General features: G+C 39.4%; 1 protein-coding gene across 11 annotated transcripts in view; it reads left to right on the top strand.

Moving 5' to 3' along the window:
- Window positions 1–263: 263 nt before the first annotated feature.
- LOC106823168 (C4b-binding protein alpha chain-like) overlaps window positions 264–21,013 on the top strand; it is a 32,736-nt gene continuing 11,986 nt past the window's right edge. The window contains exons 1-7 of one of the 11 annotated variants that reach the window (XM_070496995.1): window positions 264–396; window positions 6,898–7,064; window positions 8,039–8,221; window positions 9,073–9,169; window positions 15,061–15,146; window positions 15,318–15,512; window positions 17,460–17,642. In XM_070496995.1, coding sequence (XP_070353096.1) covers window positions 6,902–7,064; window positions 8,039–8,221; window positions 9,073–9,169; window positions 15,061–15,146; window positions 15,318–15,512; window positions 17,460–17,642 — 907 coding nt within the window. In that variant the 5' untranslated portion in view covers window positions 264–396; window positions 6,898–6,901. Of the gene's footprint in view, window positions 843–6,797; window positions 7,065–8,038; window positions 8,222–9,072; window positions 9,170–15,060; window positions 15,147–15,317; window positions 15,513–17,459; window positions 17,643–21,013 lie in introns of all 11 variants that reach the window. The other 10 variants (XM_014828708.3, XM_014828717.3, XM_070496994.1 and 7 more) reach the window with 10 other exon arrangements.

Below are 21,013 nucleotides of genomic sequence, written 5' to 3'. Positions count from 1 at the left end.
GGATGGAGACCAGCACAGGGTGAGGTCATCAGTCCCTCAGCCCCAGGAAAGCCTGCTTTACCTAACATCACGGAAAGTGGATCATTTTTGTGGACCTAGTTTGAACCCTGCAGTATCCAAGGTTTCCGGGCTAGCTGGATTGCATCTTGTATAACCCTCTTGTGTTTACAAAAAGAAAAAAGAATTCTGGCATCAAATTCATATTACCTTTTCACTTAGGGGAAATGGTTGGCAGAGGAGAAAATCAACTATTGCGACATGTTATAAAGAATGAGGGCTAGTGAAGAGAAAGGAGATTAAGTAAACACTGGTGCTTTATTTCTTCTGTTAATTATTCATTGCACCAGTAGAGTCTCTGCCCATCCATTTCCGTCCAGCCAACCACAGGGGCGGAAGGTAGGACTTTTTGGTGGAGCAATTACTAGTAATCTTCGGGGTATTCCGGTAAGCTCTGATCTGGGGAGGAACTAGGACCATCAGAAATCAAGGCTGTTTTCTTCCTTGGGAAACTACCCAAGGCAGCTTGATAGAGTCTGCTACTTCTTCCTCAGCTGCCTGCAGGTCAGTGGACTACTTGGGGTACACTGGGGAAAAGGCTGGCAGTTTGGCCCTTTGAGGAGTGCAAGATTAGAAGGATAAGACAGAGACAAAAACTTGGGGACGTTTTCAGCAGACATCTTTGCAGAAGTTCTGCAGTGAGAGGTAGTGTGACTTGAAAAGTACTTTTAACCCCTTCTGGGCCTCAATTTTTTGTTATAAATGGGGAAATAATAACGCATACTAATAAAATAAACTGAAGCAGGAAAGAAGTAAGACATTGCTCTCATTATTCTATCTAAAAGGTGAGTGTATTGGTCCATTGGTCCTTTACCACCTCTCCACATAGGGGAGCTGTGGCAGGAGGGAAGCCAGCCTTCCCAAGGGGCTCACAGGGACCTACTGTTCATAGTCTACCTTCTGAAAATTGGTGCAGTTTCCTTTGGAGATTTGATTAACCCCTCCACATCTCCTCCGCCATGGGCAGCAAAGACCTTTAGATTTGATGACAAGAAGGGTGTTGATCAGCCTCTAGTTAGTTTCTGAAGCTGGCAGCCTTTGCTGTCTTCACCTCCTTGCTCTCCCTCACTCTCTGAATCTGGCTACGCTGATTACTCTTCCTTGTTGAAACTCCCTTCTCCCTTGGTTGAGCAGGACATAGTATGATTCTGGTCCTCGTTTCAATTCTTCAACTTCTCTTCTCTTTGCTAACCCCTGGTCTGTCCCTAAATATAGCAGCACAAGGAGAATGAAAAGGAGAGTGTCCAGAAGAGGAGGAAGCATCAACGAAGGTTTGCGTTAAGTGTAGAGATGCATTTCAATATAATATGAGCACAGAAGGAAGGAGCTGATAGAGAGAGAAAGACATTCTAGGAAGGGAGGGGAAAGTGTGGAAGCGAGTTCCTCCCGAAGTCTGAAAGCAATGTGGTTGAGAGTGCAGGTGTAAGCAAGGAGACAAGCCACCTGAGGCTGAAGAGAAATATCCTTTCCAGAGGTATCTGAATTTTCGAAGGAGGAGTTTAGACAAATAAATACACTAACTTAAAAGTAATCTCTAATCGAAGGAGAAATTTGGGGGCTGAGGATTTTCCCAGCGCCTCTCAAAGTGTACTGCATAGCCAATGCCAAGGACTTTTCACAAGAGACCCTCCATGTTGACTATAGTTCTTGACCTGATTTTATTTCTATAGGAATTTAGAAGGTGGTGAGGTTATTGAAATAGGAGGGCATTTGCTAGGGAAGTCTTAGCTTTTCAGTGGCAGTTACTGAATTCCGGACTTTGTAGGAAATAGAAAGATGATCTAAGTTTAATGTCATTGTTTTAGAGATGACAAACTGAGATCCAAGGAGCTGATGTAGCTTCTTCAGGATCACAGAATTGGATTGCAGTATTGCTGGGACTCAAACTCAGGTCTCCTCAAATGACAAGTCCTAGCCTCCATCTCTAGGCTGTGTGGTCTGCCGAGTCCTGTGAAGGTTCTGCTGCAGGACCACAGGAGTAGCGGTGGTGAACTGCAAATGCTACACCTGGCCCACTGAACCACCACACATCCTGAGAACCAGTAAGGGGAGTCGAATCACTGTATCACCTCTTCGAAGTTGACAAGGCACTTCACACACTTTACTTCATTTGGTCCTTAGTAAGACAGGTAGTCATTCTTACTCTGAAGATAAACTGAATTGAATTTCATTTATTCCACATTATTGGATAACTAGTATATGCCAGTTACAATACAAAGTTAGAATTAGAAATTTGAATAAATAACTTCTTTGTCTTCAGGGGACCTATGATGTATTTCAGGAGGCAAAAGTGAACAGATAGTTACAGATGCTGTTACAATTAAGGTATCATCAAAGTCTAGGAGAGCATAGAAGAGACTGATGTTTCGTGGTGGGGTTGAGCAATCCTTCACCAAAGAGGTGACATTTGATCTGGATAGTGCGTCAAGGGGAGGTTGGAAGTAAGAGCACTCATACACAAGAGACATTACATGCAAATGCTTGCAGGTGTTTAAAAAAGTTCCAGGATGCATTTTGGGAAAGGTAAGCACCTTCCTAAGGTTGAAGCACAGTGTTTTAAGTAAGCAGAAGCAGTGGGAGAGTTGAGAGAGGTTTGGGCACCACGGTTGTTTTTAAGTAAATTCCTTTTTAGGAATATAACAGCATCAGTGTGGAAGAGGCCTTGCAAAATGTTTGGAGGCTTTTGCAGTGGTCTAGGGTGGGGTGAAGGGAATTATGAGAACCTAAAGCTGGACTACGGAAGTGGGGTGTAGGAGAGTGACAGATTCTAGCACTGCAATGGGCAATGTGACGGGACCTGTTGACTGAATATGGAAAGGGGGCAAGAGAATAGGTTAGGATGACTCGGGTTTCTATTCTAGGAGGCTGGATGGGGATTATTAGCTTAGCTGAGACGAAACAGAGGCCAAGCAGTGTTGGAAGGTGGATAGTACGTTCAGTTTGGGGTGTGTTGGATTCAAAGTGCCTGAGAGATAGAAATGAAGCAGTAGGAAAGACTGATCTGGGATTAAGTTATAACAGGAATTATGACTTCAATTTTTTTAAAAAGGGTTTTTTGCTTACATAAGAAGTCTAACAAGTGGTTTCCAGGGGCAGGGGTGGGAGCTGGGGCGGTGGTGAGAGAAGTCAGGAAAGGTTGGCAAAAGGGTACGAACTTTCAGCTATAAGGTGAACAAGGTTTGCGGGTCTAACATAAGACGTGGTGACTATAGTTAACACCATATTGAATAATCGAAATTTGCTAAGAGAGTAGAACTTAAATAATCCTGCCAGAAAAAAGGATAAATATGTGACATGATGGCTATGTTAATTAACTAGATAGTGAGGGGAAGTCTTTCCACACTGTGTTCTTGGGTCAAATCACCATGATGGACACTTTAAATATCTTACAATTTAGTCATACCCCAATAAGGCTGAAATTTTTTAAAAAAAGAAATCTAACAGAGCCAAAGTTTCAGTTTACTTTCAGGATTGCAAGCGAAGGAGAAAGTGTAGTAATTTATTTCCGGATTTGCAAAGAAAACTCGCAAGTGTCTAGAACTTTCAAAAACAGAAATGTTAGTTTAAATGTTATCCCAAACGAAAAACAATTTGCTAAGATAACCAGTCAGAAATATAGACTTTTCCAGGGTTAAAGGTTACATTCAAGCGACAAAGCAACAATCTCTAAAGTGCGGGAACGACTCCTTCGTTAGAAATAACATCTGTATGATCAGTCTCATGATGAAGACGTCTGCTCTGCTGCAGCTGCAGGAGAGGAGAGAGGAGTTCCTCCTGATTTTGCTGAGATTTCTTTCAGCAACTTTTAGACAGGCCCACAGTTTTAAGGTGAGCACTGGAATTCCGCCAGTTAGCAACAAGAGTAAAGGAGACAGGCCTGACTGACTCAAAATTTACATGTGGGAGGGAATAGGGCAGAATAAGATTTTTATTAACGGTTGAGTTTACGGAACACAGAAGTTTCGCTCCTGCAGGGGACAACTGGGCCCAGATGTCTGTGAGTGAGTCATGGATGATGGCCAAAGTCATGGGCGGAGATGAGCTCCTCTCAGGAAGACACTGAAGGTTGAGGGAGGACAAAGCCCCAGGACAGCACCCCTTGGGCACCAGAGTCTGCTCTGAGTGTGAGCTGGGTCTCACTATTACCAGGGGCCACAGTGAACACCCGACCAAGGGCTCCTGGCCCAAGTCCAGGGGGCTTTCCTCTGCACCCGGGCTTCACTAAAGTCCCTTGGCGATGCAGTCATTGTCATTTTACATAATTACTATGATGATGTTTTGACTCTAGGAGTTCTAGTCCTGTCAGAGTCACATTCCAACACCAATTCTGTCACTCTCTTCCCTAACATTTCTTTTGAAGACTTCAGATATCAGTCGTAAGCCAAACCAGAATCAGAGTTGTAACACTACACTGTAACGGGGATATGGAGATTGACCTGGAGGATGGGAGAGGGCGTTGGAGAAGGGACTGGCAGAATGAGCAGGATTGAAGAGGGAAGGGCAAGAGGGCAGATGATATGGGCAGGGGTGGGAGCTGGAAAGGGTTTGGAGCTGTCAGGGATGCAGGTCCAGCTGGAGCACAGGGCTCAGACCTAATGCTGAAAACCTCGTCACCAGCAGCCGATTCCTGAAGGATCAGTTCACTGCAATCAATTTGCTGAATTTATCAAATTGTCAATTGACCGAACATTGCTTTAAGAAATATTCATTTTGAATATATTCAAAGGTTATGAATATATTCTTTTTGAACATAGCTCATGAATATGTTCTCTGTTTCAGCATTTAAAGTATTTTTGTTTAATTTCTTAAAAGTAAGGACTTAATCTTATGGCTGTATTTTTATAAATATATTCATGAATATTTTCCTGCGTATATTCAATGTATGTATTCTTTTTGTGACTATCGTAACAACTGAGACAATTCACATGGGAAATGTGCACTTTACACTACTATCCTCTTGATTTTTTATAGTCAAATTCTATTTTGCCAAAATATTGGTATTTTAAACTCTCTTTCTTCAATTTCACTGAAATTCAATAAATATACCAATCTAGAGTCTTAACAAAAATTAAACTCATTCCTATAGTTTTTATATTCATAACAGTTTTTATTAGGTGGGAGAAATTGATCATATTTGGTACATTTCAGTGATGATTTCTTGGACTGGTTTTCTTCATGTGGAACTTGCCTTACCCCCAGCTGTCTCCAGTCTCATCAGATTGTTAGAGTAGAAGGAGAGACTAGAGACTGAAAGGGAGGTCCTAGGGAAAGAGAGAGGGGGAAACAAAAATGAAAGGGGATGTGTAAAGGCCCAAAACACTGGTCCTGGCTCCTCCTAACCTCTTTAGACCACTTCAATTCATTTAGTACAAATTCTCTAAACACATTCTTAGGAAATGAACACATTTGATAAGTTGTTCATTAGCTTGAATTTCTTTTTGGTAGAATTGTCCTAGCAGACATGATAGGATGTGCATGGGATGGAGTTGCTCACAACTGACAGCAGGTGGAGGAATGGCTTCATCAGAGCTGAATTTTGGAGAGATAAGATTACATCAGTTATTTCTCAATGAAGAAGTTACGTCCCTTCACATAGCATGAAAGGCAACTATAAATTTTTTCCCCCTATAACGTGGGACAGAAACATCTTTGACGAAAATATTGAGGAGACTCCCTTTATCTAAATGGATATGTGCTTCGTATGAATTATGGACATGGGGGGAGTGTAGAATCATCTGGAGCTAACAGAGATATCAGAATGAAAGATCAATTCAATGTTTCATTGGGGGTTAACTTCATGTGCTCCTTTGAGGACAAGGTCTATTTCTAATGTGAATTTAAGATATATTGCTTTTTCCAAAGGGAACGGGAATGGTGGTGAAGAGAAAAATGTCCCTCATGATTTTGCTTTAAGTAAATCTTTAAATAGTCTGATTAAATAATGAAGGCACATTTGTCATGTGTATTTCTCTCTTTCTTTATATATTTGTATGTATCGACATATATAGATGCTTATATATCTCTATATACAAAACCATTTTTTCAAAACTGCAAATTATGCAATTAGATGGTTGATTGCTTTGGTTGACAGTTGCCATGAGGGACTCCCAAAACTATTTATAGGGATCCAACTCCTTTCCTCTAACTCATCACCTTCCTGCCTTTTGGTTTGTTTTGTTTTACGTTTCTTCCCTCTTCTCTAACTCCTCTGCCATTTCCTTGGCCCGTCATCTCTGCGGCTCACCTGGCCAACTGCAATAGTCTTCTTAATCAGCCTCCCTGTTTCTTCTCTCTGTTCGCTTCATTCTTTCATGTACACATCTGCCAAGGCGTTCTTCCTAAAGCACAATAATGTGTCACTCCTTAGCTTAAAAACAAAAACTGACAAATAAAATCCAAAACAAAAAAATAATGGCTCTTTACTCCCCAAAGAGTAGCATCTGTAAATTCCTAAACTTTACCCTGACATCCCATTTAGACACATAAACTGCCCCCTCCGTAACAACTATCTCACCGTCTCAGATACCTTACTTTCCAGCCAAGTTGAAGTACTATCTACTGTTCCTCCAATTTGCCCTGCATCCATTCTCTAACTTTTACAGCTTGCATAACTCAGCTACAGCCACCTCCCTTCTCTCCACTTGGAATTAAACTCTCCCTGAACAGAGTGCTTTCACAGAGGCTAAAACTCACTGTCTTGTGTTGTAACATCTGTGCTCACATCTTTTCTTCCCCTCTAGGCTGTAATGTCCCTGAAGACATGGATCCCATAGCATTTATCCTAGTGCTTTGTGACAAGTAGGAATTCAATGACTTTATTAAATTGAGTTCTTTCAGCAGAAGAATGTGGGAGAAGCATCAGGCCATGCATCCCCCAAGAGCTCCAAACGGGACCCTTCATAGAAAGTGGAAAACGGCAGCCTGGCCCTTCTCTAGGCTGTGGAGACTCTCTGATCCAACTCTGTTCCAAGTGACCTTGGTCATTGCTCTGTTGGCTACTGTTCTTGGTGAGTAATGGGGAGATAAAGTCAGATGGGCAAGAAACATCAAAGATCATTCACTCATTCACTTTTAAGACTAACAGGGAGATGATTAAGCTTTCAACAGAGATCCAGCTTCCGTGACAAAGAGTTTATTTGAACTTGGGATTTATTAATTTGGAATTTAAGGGGATTTGGAATTATTTGGAATTTAGGGGGATTTGCTTTACCCATAAAAGAGGCAGTTTCTTAGACACTTCCCTCTAGAGTTCCTTCTCCAGGAATTTCCAAAACAATCTGTCTCCCAACCACGACTTGAACAAATCCATGTTATCTGTCAGTCTGACTGAACAATTTTTACTGCCTGTGGGCTTACCCAGAATGGAGAGGGGAAGCGCATACTTCTACTGGGGCTCCTAAAAGGTAAATTGGTCCTGTATTTTGTTCTTACAAGGAAAGTAGAATTAAGATTTTTACATTTCAAGAGCTCCACGCTTCTCCCCTCATATCATTCAAAATCCAAAAGGTGCAAAAAAGTACAAATTAAAAATGTTATTCTTGTCTATCTCCCAGCCACTCAGTTTCCCTTTCATGAGGCAACAAATACATAATATTATTATCAATGAAATAATATGTTTCTGTTGAAGAAAACTGTAGGGACTTCTGGCTTTGCCTGGATGCATCTGACTCAGCAGATATGGAGAATCTAATAGGCCAATGAAATCATGTCTTCTATCCTTTTAAGATAGGTAATCTCATATAACAGAAGAGGAGAACAACTTCCGCCTTTGATCATTATCGTTGTCATTACCACTTATCAACAAACATGGATTACTGATCACTCACTGGATTCTTTGAACAATGAGGTTAATAGGAGTTATTATTTTTCTTGATTAGAGGAGAAAAGAACAGTTCCTGCTCTAAAAATCACGCTACTGAAACATTAAGATGCTGAGTGCCAACCTATAACTTTTGGTGCTCTTTGTCATTTCGGTGTCCAGGTGATTGTGGTCCCCCACCGAATCTATTGTTTGCTTCTCCAATAAATGAGTTGAATGAGACAGACTACAAAGCTGGAACTATTCTAAAATACAACTGCCGCCCTGGCTACAGTAAGACCAGTTCAAAAAATTCGCTTACCTGTCAACACGGAGGTGTTTGGAAATATATTGCCTTCTGTACCAGTAAGTAGGAACATTTATTTTTCTTATTTGAGATTTTTCTTTCTTTGCCACATTGTCTCAGAAACTGAGCTTTCTGAATGCAAATGAGAGTTTTTGGTCATTAAGAAATCATCTAGTTTGTCCGTTAGTGATTTCAATGTACGCCTGTGTGCCACTTTTTGAAAAACAGAAACAAACACACAAATAAAGAGAAAAATTAGGAACTACCTAATTGTATTGAAAAATACGTCTATCCTTTGCATAATTCAGCAAACATTTCCTTCAGAAATGAACTACAAATTCAGTTTTAATACATTGAAAACCAGATTCACTCTCTACAAAATTATAAAGTTATGTGGCTAGGAAGTGGTAATACAGTTTCCGAAGAAACGTCACCCCAAATAACCGCCGTGTTGGAAGAAGATGCTGTGTTTCACTCTCAGTCGAGAATACATTCTATGATGTTTTTCCAGTTGTAAGGTATCAATATATAATCTTTTTTTGTTCCTCTTGTGACCAAGAACATGCATTTTTGAGTGGTCTAAGTTCAAAGTACATGCCACAGACATAGAACGGAGTGTGGCTTCCTGGTCAACGTGTTAAGTCCTGGACTAAAGATTCCATTACCACAGTGATTTAACTGAGCATTTTTCTCTAATGGTAAAAGGTACTAGAAAAAAATGAGGTCAAATTTTGTATTCATTTTTCCTCCAAAATAAAAGTTCAGCGAGTCAATATCAGAGATAAGTTTGGATCTGAGCCTCTGGGTCTTTCTGGGAGCAGAGGGCGAAGCCAATCCATCAGTCTTCTTTTCTGATGCCGTAGCTCTGAGTCCTCGGAATCACTAATCATCATTTTAATTTTTCTCTCAGAGAAACGATGCAGAAACCCAGGAGAATTACATAATGGGCAAATAAGTAAGACAGATCTCTCTTTTGGATCACGAATAGAATTCAGCTGTTCAGACGGGTGAGTGTGAGACAATCTAGAAACAACACTTCCTGAAAATTAATTTTAAAAAATAGCTAATGTGTTCATATATTTCTAAAGCAAAAATGAGGTGAAAAGTATACACTGACAATTCTCACCTCCCCTCTATCGCCATCCACCCCATTCCTTCCTGTCCTTAAACAGGGATCCGCTTTTATTGGTTTCTTATGTATCCTTCTAGTGTTTACTTTTACAAATACAAGCTAAGAAATTAGTATATATTTTTATTTTGCACCTTTCCAATAGCAAATGTAGTTTTGAATCTTGCTTTAATTTTTACTTATCAATATATACCGAGTATGTTTACATATTTGTGCATAGAGTTTCCTCATTAATTTCCTTGTATAACTGGGTAGCCTATTATTGTGTGATGTACCATGGATTAATAATCTCTTTGCTGGATCCATGGATATTTCCTATCTTTTGCTATTCTGAACAGTGCTCTGATGTATTACCTTGAACATTAGCATTTTGTCCACGTGTACTTATATCTGTAAGTTCCCAGAGTGAGATTTCTGGATCAAAGAGTACATATATTTGAAAATTTGAAAGATATTGCCAAATTGCTTTCCCTAGGGGTTACATGGATTTGCAGAGTACGCAAATGTCTCTTTCTGTAAACTTTCCAACTAAGTATGTTGTCAAACTTTTGAAAACTTGTCAAATTTTTGAAATTTTTCCAATCTAAGAGGTAAAAATGAAATCTCACTATAGTTTCAACATATTTTTCTCTTATTGTGAATGAAGTTGAGCATATTTTGACATATTCAAGAGATATTCATTTGTGAACTGTTTGGCATGTCCTTTGATGATTTTTTTCTATTAACTTATTGAACTTCTTATTCTTAATTTCTAGGATATATGGACATAAAGACACATACACGAGCCTAGGCATATTAGGGTTTAGCCTTTGCTTCTAATATGAGCTGCAAATTTTTCCCCAAGTATATTACTTTTCTTTTGACTTGGCTATTGGTATGTTTTTTCCTCTCAAGGAGAAATTGTTTTTTATGCTGTCAAATTTATCAATCTCCTTTTTAAAAATGGCTTTTACATTTTAGGTCTTAATTTGAAAGGTCTTCCCCAGTATAAGATTTTAAACCATGTATTTGCCTAGATTTCTTCTAATTTTATGTTTTCATATTGTTTAATGGTCAAAGCTTTGATCCATTTGGAGTCAATATGTACAGTGTGCAGTATGAGGTGCATGGTGGTGTAGTGGTTAAGATGCTGCGCTCTCACTGCCGGGGCAGGGGGCTCCTTTCCACTCGTCTGTCAGTTGTCATAGTGTGGCAGCTGCATATCGCTGTGATGCTGAAAGTTATGCAACTGGTATTTCAAACACCAGCAGGGTCACCCATACTGGACAGGTTTCAACAGAGCGTCCAGACTAAGACAGACTAGGAAGAAGGACCCGGCCAGTCACCCCCAAAAAGTGGAATAGCAGTGGAGTATTGTCTGATACAGCACCCGGAGGGTGAGAGGATGGCACAGAAAGACCAGGCAGGGTTCCGCTCTGCGGTCCGCAGGGCCTCTAGGAGTCAGGATGGACTCAAGGCACTGAAAACAACAAATGAAGGACATATCCTAGTCTATATTTTTCCATATGGCTTTCCTGTTATCCAATATCACTTATTTAAAAATCCATCTTCAATCTACTAAATATACATCGGGGTCTATTTCTGGGTTTTCTATGTAATGCCGTTGTTTTACCTATATATTCACACGCACATTCATGGTCATCCACTTATTGAGGCTTTATAATATGTTTTAATAGCCAATGTGGGCAGATCTACATTATTGTTCTTCTTTTTTGGAATTTTCCTGACAATATTTATCTGTTTATTTTTCTATATGAACTTTAAAGTTAGGCATATTTTTGAGACAGTTTTGGATTAGTTTTTAACTTAATTTTAGAAGAATCGTTTTGGTTTTTTGTTGTTTTTTAGTCTCCCTAGGCAAGAATCTATTACTGTAGGGGAGGCAAAACTTTTCCTCTACCCTCTTAGGGTCTCCGGTTGGGCCCGAGAATTAAGTTGACATAAGGCAAATTGACAGGAGAAAAGCATAGAAATTTTATTTTTATGTGTACCTGGGAGCCTTAACAGGAAAATGAAGGCCCAAAAAGCAGTTAGGCCTAAGTGCTTATATATTAGATTGAACAAAGAGTAGTAACTGTGAAAAAGTAGTAAGTAAAATATATGGAGAGGCCAAAGGAAGATAAGGACTGTTTTTAACGAGGCCTGTTGGTCCAGATTTCCCATGGTCTCAACTCCCCCTCTCTGGTGATGAGTGTCTCTCCTTCAGATCTAAGGAAGGGCATCTTTCACATGGGAGTTCGAACTACTGCTTTCAGTAAGGAAAGGAGGGGTCAGAGCGCCCTTCCTGCATCTGCTGTTTTTCAAGTGCATTTACCTTGAAATAATCCTTATACCCAAGTGGCACATTTTGCCATGGCATATTCTGTGCCATTTGTTTTAGTCTTTTTCTCTTGTTTCTTCAGGAGTGTTTCAAAGTTTTCTTCACATAGATTTTGCATTTCTTGAAGTGTTTAAACCTAGGCATTTCATTTTTGCTATTTAAAATGTATCTTTCCTTCCATTATATGTTCTGATATATATATATAATTGATTTCTGCTTGTTAATTTGATATCTCAGCTAACTTCTTGAATTCTTTTATTATTTATAATAGTCTTTCAGTTGAATTCTCTTGGGATTACCCAGTTTGCAATCATATCATCTGTAAATAGTGGTTGTTTTACCTCCTACTTTCTAATTTTTATATTCCTAATTTCTTTTTCTTTTCTATGTCAGTTGTATTGGTCAGGATTCACTCTGAGCAACTATATTTATATATATAGTATATGTGTGTATCTATATGTATATAGTATATATATATATATGTGTGTGTGTGTGTATATATATATATATACTATATATATGATAAGGGATTTATTATAGGGATCTGACTTGATACAGTTGTGGGAGCTGGTTGAACAGTGTACAGGAGGCCGTTTCTTCTTTGTCTGGTGCTGTGGCCTGAAATCAGCAGGATAGGCAGCCAAAAAGGGAAGATGGGGGCCAGCCCAGTGGTGTAGTGGTTAAGTTCCTGTGCTCTGCTTCAGCAGACTAGGGTTTGCAGGTTTGGATCTCAGGCACAGACCTAGCACTGCTAGTCGAGCCATGCTGTGGTGGCATCCCACATAAAATAGAGGAAGTTAGGCACAGACATTAGCCCAGTGACAATCTTCCTTAAGCAGAAAAAAAAAAAAGGAAGGATGGCAACAAGTGCTAGCTCAGGGCCAATCTTCCTCAGGAAAAAAAAAGGTTTGTTGTTTACCTGAAATTCATGTTTAACTAGGCACCCTGGTCATTTATCCTAGGTATTTTAATTTGCTAAATTTGGCAACTTTAGTTTAATGGAACTCTTTTTGTACCCCATGTGCCGCATAATGACTTTTCAGCCAGTGGTGGACGGCATTTATGACAGGGATCCCATGAGATTAGTACCATGCAGCCTAGGTGTGTAGTAGACTACACCATCAAGGTGTGTGTAAGTGCATTCTATGATGCTTGCACTATGATGAAATCGCCTCATGTATGTATCCCCATTGTTAAGCAATGCATACATAAGCACATACGTGTGTGTGCATATATGTGCTATTTATATATATATTTTATATTTAGAAATATTCAAACTTTGGTTCTAGTGGTTACCTTTATACATTTACATTTATATAATATCATTATTCCCCATTATCGCTAGTCAGTTTAAATTTGTTCCTTGTTATGAGCAACAGGAAACTTATCTTGTACCCTCTCTTCTCCTTCCCACCTCCTCTGTCTTTTCTATGAGTAAATTTATGTCATTTGTGTAATCTCAGTGTTTACTTTGTATTTAACATTAAACACTCACATGTGTCTATAGCTTGAGTCCACTCCCAACCCTTGCAATGTGGGAGTGGGAGAGTTTGTTTTCCTGTCCACTCTCGATCTCATCTCCTATGTTTTGCTAGTTATTTCATTTCAGCACTGTCAGAGCAGTGCCAAACATCTATATTTTTATTTCATTAACATTTGTATTTCCTTCAGCCACTCTTAGCCCCACCTTTCTTTTTGTCTTGGATCGCCACATTCAATGCCCACCACCACTTTTTTGTTTTTTAGGTTTTTGTTTTTGCTAAAGTTTTCCTGTCATTGCTTGGTTGGCTGTAATTTGTCCTCTGGTAATTTCTTAAAAAAAAAAACCTCCAAGTGAAAATTATTCCTTGAGTTCTTGCAGGTTCAAATAATATCCAAGACCTTGATACTTAAAAAATAATGTGGCTGGATAGAAAGTCCTTGGCTCATCTTTTCTCTTCCAGATCATCTCGTTGACAGTGCTGCACACCTTTGGTTGGTAGGTGTTGCTGTGCAGAACTCTGGCACCAGCCAGGAGTTTTTGTCCCTAGGTGGGACTTGGTCTTTGTTTGGCTGTCCAAAGATATTATTCTTTATCTTTGAAATCTAGTAATCCTACTCTTAGCTGTTTTGATGTGGACCATTTTGGTTCAATTTTTTGCTGCTATGTGATGTGCAATTTTAAAGTGTAGATTAAAGTAGTATTTTATTTCTGTAACAGTTACTTAAAATACATTTAAAATAGCTATTTTATTCTGTTTTGTGTTCCTTCTTCAGGTTCTCCAATTATGTGTTGATTCTCCTTTGCTTAGCATTTATATCTGGCATTTTTCTCTAATCTTTCTTCTTCTTGTTTCATTTTGTTTGATTTTTTCATGTTTATCTTGTTTTCCGTATTGTGTGTGGTTTCTGAGAGGGAAAGTGAGAAGATTCAGAACTAAGGTGCTGTTGGAACACCAAGGTGTTCCTATCGGAATAACCAAAAACAATACTTTTCATTTATTTTCTTGGCTAGGTTAAAAAATTAAATTTTTAAGAAATTTCAAAATTAAAAAAACGCTTAATTCTCTCTGTATTTTATCTTATTAAATGATTCATTTTCTTTAAGTTATTAAATAAATTTCTGGGACTCTTAAATCGCTGAAGGGCGTGTTTGCCTTAGTGCTCAATCACACGGTAGGGTCATTCCTCGGGGACAGTACAATTTGACATCATATTAACAATGCCATTTGTTTTCTCTGTTACCATAATACATAGAGTGCAGTAAGACAAACTAAAGAAAGCTTAGGATTTGTCAAGAGCAATAAAAGTGAGGGTCGTGAACAGGCAGTTAATGGTGTACAGAAGACAAGCCTCTGGAAGTCAGAAAGAGGCTGAAAACCAGAGGGCATGAGGTTTGGGGGCCAATAATCTAGCTGGTGCTTATCCAAAAAACCTGCAGCACACACTCAAACGAGTCTTTTCCCCTACATTGTCCTGCTTGAGCTCTGAATGAACGCCACGCCTGATCTAGCAGATGCTCCATAATAGATAATAGAGTAAAAGCATAGATGTGCAAACACATCTCATTGCAGTGATGACATTTTACTGAATGGAGTCCTCAATGGAAAGCGGTATCCGAGAAAACATTATTGCTTCATTTTTAATATTGACTTGCAATTACATTTGTTCAGATCCTTTTATCCAATTTAATTTAGGATAGGAAGAATTCCATTAAAGTCTTTGATCCTAAAAAGCTTAATATTGTGGTTTAAATGAATGAATGAATAAAGGAAAAAATAAACAAATTAGACTTTCTCCTTGATGTGATGAGGTTTAACTCCAAATTGGCCCAAATGGTAATTAACAATCAAGAGAGCACTTTTTCATTTTTAAATGTTGAACAAAAATTCCATTTGTCCAAACCTCTTTGGCAATTTATGTTTAGAGTAAGATGAATTCCACTAAAATCTCTGACTTATCTTATCCAGATATATCTTAATTGGCTCAACCACTAGTTATTGTGACATCCAAGATAAGGGAGTTGACTGGAGTGATCCTCTCCCAGTATGTGTAAGTAAGTAAAGATTTTTTCTGACTTGACTATAAACCTAAACCATGTTAGGTAATAAAACTCCTGTGAATTTTTGCTGCTTCTTGAGCCCTCCATTAGAATTTGCCTCATGAATGTTAGATTTGCAAGGATGCCTTCTCTGACCATTTCTTTCTCTTCACTCACTCATCCCAGTTGCCAAGTGTGAGGCCCCTCCAACCATCAGCAATGGGAAGCACAGTGGTGGAGATGAAGACATCTACACATATGGCTCTTCTGTCACCTACAGCTGTGACCCTCACTTCTCAATGATAGGCAAAGCCTCCATTTCCTGCACAGTGGAGAATAAAACGATAGGTGTCTGGAGCCCAAGCCCTCCGACTTGTAAACGTAAGTCACAGTGATGAATTCTGGTTTGAGTTGTTTGTTTAAAAGAAAAAGGAAGGTGAGTTTACTGGGGGAAATGGAATGATTCAAAGACAAACTAATTATTGCAATGGTATGGTCATTTATTTTGTTAACTGATACTTATAACGCTATACCAGTATATAGTAACAAGCAGCACTAATAGCTCACTGGCTTTCCCAAGTAAAAGTTGACTCTAATACATACTGAGTCTGCTGCATGTCCAGGAGACTCTCTGGGGAAGCTGTAGTCTGGCGTTAGTTTAGCAACCGGCTCAGCAGTTCAGGTTGCTTTGATCCTGTGGCACATCTGTATCAAAATGTGCTTTCACAGTCTCTTCAGTAGAGGAATAGAGGAAAGCAAACCATGCCCTGGCTTTTAAAAGCTTTGGCCTGGAAGTGACCACATATCACTTTATATTGCAGCCTTTTGTCCAAGACCAGTAGTGTGGAGACCCCACCTACTCTAAGGGAAGTGGGGAATATCATCTTTTGTCTGTTCAGGAAGCAGAACTGGAAATATTGGTTAGCACTTATAACAATCAACCACACATTGCCCAGAAGGCAAGCAGAACCAGCTAAACATCAGAAGGTCAACAGGATGAAGCAAATAGTAATTAAGCCAGAAGGTATATTGCGATATTGTTAGTTTGCCAATCTAAAGCATCTTCCTTCACTACTAAGTGCCTACTCAGTATCATTCACTATTCTGATTCATCACAGCACACAATCTAACCAGGAGTTGAGAGAGCATTGATACTGCAAGCAGTTCCAAATGCCTGGAGTCTAGACTGCAAGAGGTAGAAACGGCAGAGACTGAGGCTGGAAAGTTAGCAGAGCCAGCTTATGAAGGGCCTTGTGTGTCAGTCTCAGCAGTTCAGAGCAAATGTGAGGGTGGACATCGAAAGGCTTTAATCAGGGAAGTAAATGTCCTGCATTTTAGAAAGAGAGTTCTGGCTGCAGAGTGGACAAGAATTTGAGGTGGGAAAAAACTTACTCCATAGACACCTGTTGCAACCATCCAGCCAGGCAGTGAAGTGGCTTCCACTGTAGTCATGGCAGTGGGCCTGCAGAGAAGTCGACAGAGTGAAACAGAATTAAAGAGCAGGACTCATCGGGCTTGAGGACTGACTGCCAGGGGAGGGGCAGTTTGTTCTTGTCTGCTCTTTGCTTGTGAGGGCGCAGATCTCTGGTGACTTGGCTGCCTTTTCATCATGACCGCCATATTACCATTGGCCACTGACCCACCACTCAAATCATCTGGGAAAGTAGACCCTTATAAGGGAATGATTTGGAGGCTTTGAGATTCGGGCTTTGGGGGTTAGATATTGTTAGAATTTTTTAAACTGAGACATAATTGACATATAACATTATATTAGTTTCAGGTGCACAACATAATGATTCGATATTTGTATATATTGCAAAATGAGCACCACAATAAGTCTAGTTAACATCAATCACCATACATAGTTACAAATTTCTTTTCTTGTGATAAGAACCTTTAAGATCTACTCTTTTAGCAACTTTCAAATATACAGTACAATGTTGTTAACTATAGTCACCATGCTGTACTTTATATCCCCATGACTTATTTATTTTATAAATGGAATTTTCTACCTTTTTACCACCTTCACCCATTTCCGCCACCCCCACCCCCACCTCTGGCAACCACCAATCTCTGTATCTATGTTGCTAGGGACTTTTTGATAAGAAAGTTGTAGGACTTTATCCACAATGACTAACATGATGAGACCTCACATTGCTGAGGTTCCTAGGAACTGAAAGGATATATATATAAAGCTTTAAAATGTTTTCTTTGTATCTATTTGTATATACTTGTATCAGGTCTTCCTTGGAACCATACCAACAATAGTCACATCCTTATTGTCATTTCTCTTTTATAACTGAGATGTCCTTTCTTATGCTTCTTTAGATGTTGTCTGTCATAAGCCACAGGTTCCAAATGGAATCTTTGTCTCTGGATTTGGACCCCTCTATACTTACAAAGACGCTATTGTGTTGGACTGCAAGAAGGGTTATGTCCTCACAGGCAGCAGTTTAATCCATTGTGAAGCTGATAACAACTGGGACCCTCCTCCTCCTGTTTGTGAGCTCAGTGAGTATGGACTGAAGGAGTTTCAAGATACCCAGAAATGTTGGTGGGGGCATACTTGTATGCCTAAGCCCACTTGAATCATAGTAAAAACTTAAATTTAAATCAGTAATTTCCCTTATTTTTTTCCTTGGAAGAAAGAATAATTATGGTATGCTGTGCAAAGTCACATAACATCATGAAAGTCTGCTCCATACAGTTGTGCAAATTGTGCGCACTCCAACCCGAAGAGGAGACATTAACATTGTAGACATTTTGGATTAGTATATTTATGTCAACGATGTTCCTATAGTTGATAGAAAATTGTTTTGTTCTAACAGAATCATTATATTATGATAATTATTTTGAAAGATAAATAGTAAAATGTCCTGAGGGAAAAAAAGTCTTTTTCTAACTTGTGCAAAAGCATTGTATGGAGTAACTGTGATTCTAATACTCTGAAATTATAAACCCACACAGATCATTAAAAATAATGCTAATAGTAGCAATGATAGCTTGGTGCTAGTGCAGGTACATAACAAGGATTAACTCAATGAATCCTTCCAGCAATTGTGGGCACTATTATTATCCTCAATTTACAGATGAAGAACCCATCACAGAGGTTAAGTGACTTGCCCAAGGTCACACAACTGGAAATGGGAGGAAGCCGCTAATGACTTTGCTCTCACTTTTACCTTCATGAAATGTCAAGAACCTTACCCGGGGGGACTTCTGGAATAGTGGTGCAAAAAGCTTGGGGAAACTTCTCTCCTAGAGAGGCATCTATTAAACTTGTCAAGATTAGCAAAGAAAACCATGCAAAGTCTCTGGATTGATCAAGGGTCTTACAAGAAATTGATAAGCATTTATTAAAAAAAAAATCTATGGAGACTTGGAACAAACAATGGGAAGCCATTACATTAGAGCAAGGATTTGTACTCGGCTCCCAACAGCCTTATGGGAGAACTGTTTCAGTAGGCTCACAAGTGGCAATTCCCATCTCTCCCAGCTCCCTGGAGTGGAAGAGCTATTTGGAGTGGATTTGGCAGCCAGTCAAAATCTTGCGATGGCATTTTGCATAGCTCCATGCTGCAGGTGACATCAGCCAGATATTAGTGTCTGCTCCTCCACCCCAACTCCCATTATACAAGGAAGATCCGAGTGGGGCATCTGGTGAAGAATTCAGTCCTTTCCTGCACAGCCCTCTGTTGCAGTAGGGCTGCTCCAGTAGGCTCAGCAGCCAAGTGGCATCTCCCATCTTCCCCAGCCTCCTAGAGAGGAAGAACTATTATGCGTAGATTTGACAGCCAGGAAATATTGGCAAATCTCATTTGCCTAAGCTCTGGGCTGTGAAATATCTGTTTTGGTGGTGGGCACAGCCAGGTGGCAGTACCAGTTCCTACCTCCACTCTCTTCTCTCCTTCCCACAGCTCCGATACCATAGGAGGATTCTGGTGGGGCAGCTGGTGAAGAATTAGTTCCCCAATTTCCCCCAGCTCCTGATCCATGGCAAAAGGTTCTGTCAGGGGAGATTTGAAGTAAGCCTCAAAGACTATCGAGGCCCTGCCCTGCCAAGGGACCTGACTTTAATTGGATCAGGTTGTGAAGCAATTTATGCCCCAGGGAGTTGTCAAAAATAACAGAGCAATCAGCTAACAATTAGTGGAGGCTAACAGCTGTATGTAACAACAATAGAGGCAGACCTGCCGAAAGCTTAACGCTTAACGGGAAAGAGACAAAGAGAAAACCATAGTCATCCCTGGTGGTAGAAAGACTGTGTGCATGCCCAAGGCTGTGCTCTCTTGGAAGCACCATTAGAGGCTGCGCAATTTTGGGGAAATAAACTGAACTGCACTAGTTCAGTCAAGTCACTAAACAAACAAACAAGGAAACAACAACAACAACAGACCCTGGAGTGAGGAGGGGGAATCAACATCCTAAGTTACTACAAGATATTATCTAACATGTCCAGCTTTCAACAAAAAGTTATCAGACATGCAGAGAAACAGGAAGGAAAGACCCATACAAAAAGGAAAATCTGACAATAGAAATTGCCTTTTGAGGGGCTGGCCCCGTGGCCCAGTGGTTAAGTCCTCTTTGGCAGCCCAGGCTTTCACTGGTTCAGATCCTGGGTGTGGACACAGCCCAGCTCATCAGGCCACGCTGAGGCGGTGTCTCATATAGCACAACCAGAGGCACTCACAACTAGAATATACAACTATGTACTGGGGGGCTCTGGGGAGAAAAAGAAGAAGATTGGCAACAGTTGTTAGCTCAGGTGCCAATCTTTAAAAAAAGAAAGAAAGAAATTGCCTTTTGAAGGGGCCCAGATGTTGGACTTAGCAGAAAATAAGTTCAAAGCAGCTTATAAATATGTTTAAAGAACTAAAAAAAATGTACTTAAAGAATTAAAGAATGATATTATGACAATGCTTCATCAAATAGAGAATAAATAAAGATAGGAATTACATACAAAAAAGTGGAAATTCTGGAGTTGAAAAGTACAATAACTGAAAGAAAAATTCACAAGAGGAGCTCAACGGTAGATTTGATCTGGCAGAATAAAGAATTGGTGAATTTGAAGATATATTGATTGAAATTATGCAATCTGAAGTATAAAGAGAAAAAAGAATGAAGAAAAATGAATAGAGCCTCAGAGAAATGTGGGACACTATTAGACGCCTCAGTATAGACAACAGAAGAAAGTATCAGCAAAAACATTCAAAGAAATAATGGATGAAAACTTCCCAAATTTGACCAAAAAACACATTAATTTACACTTCCAAGAAGGTCACTAAACTCTAAGTTGGATAAATACAAAAATATCCACACCAGGAGACATCATAGTCAAAATGTTGAAAGCCAGGGATAGAGAGAAAATGTTGAAAGCAGCAAGAGAAAAGCAACACCATCATGTACAACGAAAACCCAGTAAGATTAACATCTTACTTCTCATCAGAAACAACGGAGGCAAGAAGGCAGTGAGATGACATAATCAAAGTGCAGAAAGAAAAAGCAGTCAGCCAAGAATCCAGCAAAACATTTCACATTTATATGTGTCACAAACCCAACAATAAATTGTTATAACTATTGTTTTATATGATTTTACATTTCACGTCTTTTAAAGTAGCTGAGAGAAGAAAAGAGAGCAAGTATATATGTATAGAGTTTATTATATTAATCTTCTTTTTACTGTTTCTGGTTCTCTTCATTTCTTCCTGTGCATTCAAGTTACCGTTGGTATCATTTCCATACCCCAATACAGCTTTGCTCCCACCCACCTCCTTTGTGCTGTTATTGTCAAATATATCACATTTTTATGTTATAGGCTTAATAATGCAAATATATACATATTGTTTTATGCAATTGCTGTTTAAATTAATTAAGACAGAAAA

The sequence above is a fragment of the Equus asinus genome, chromosome 25 (genome assembly GCF_041296235.1).
Source record: "Equus asinus isolate D_3611 breed Donkey chromosome 25, EquAss-T2T_v2, whole genome shotgun sequence".
NCBI lineage: Eukaryota > Metazoa > Chordata > Mammalia > Perissodactyla > Equidae > Equus > Equus asinus.
Note: the sequence above shows the minus strand (reverse complement) of the source record. Positions and strands in the feature narration are given on the sequence as shown.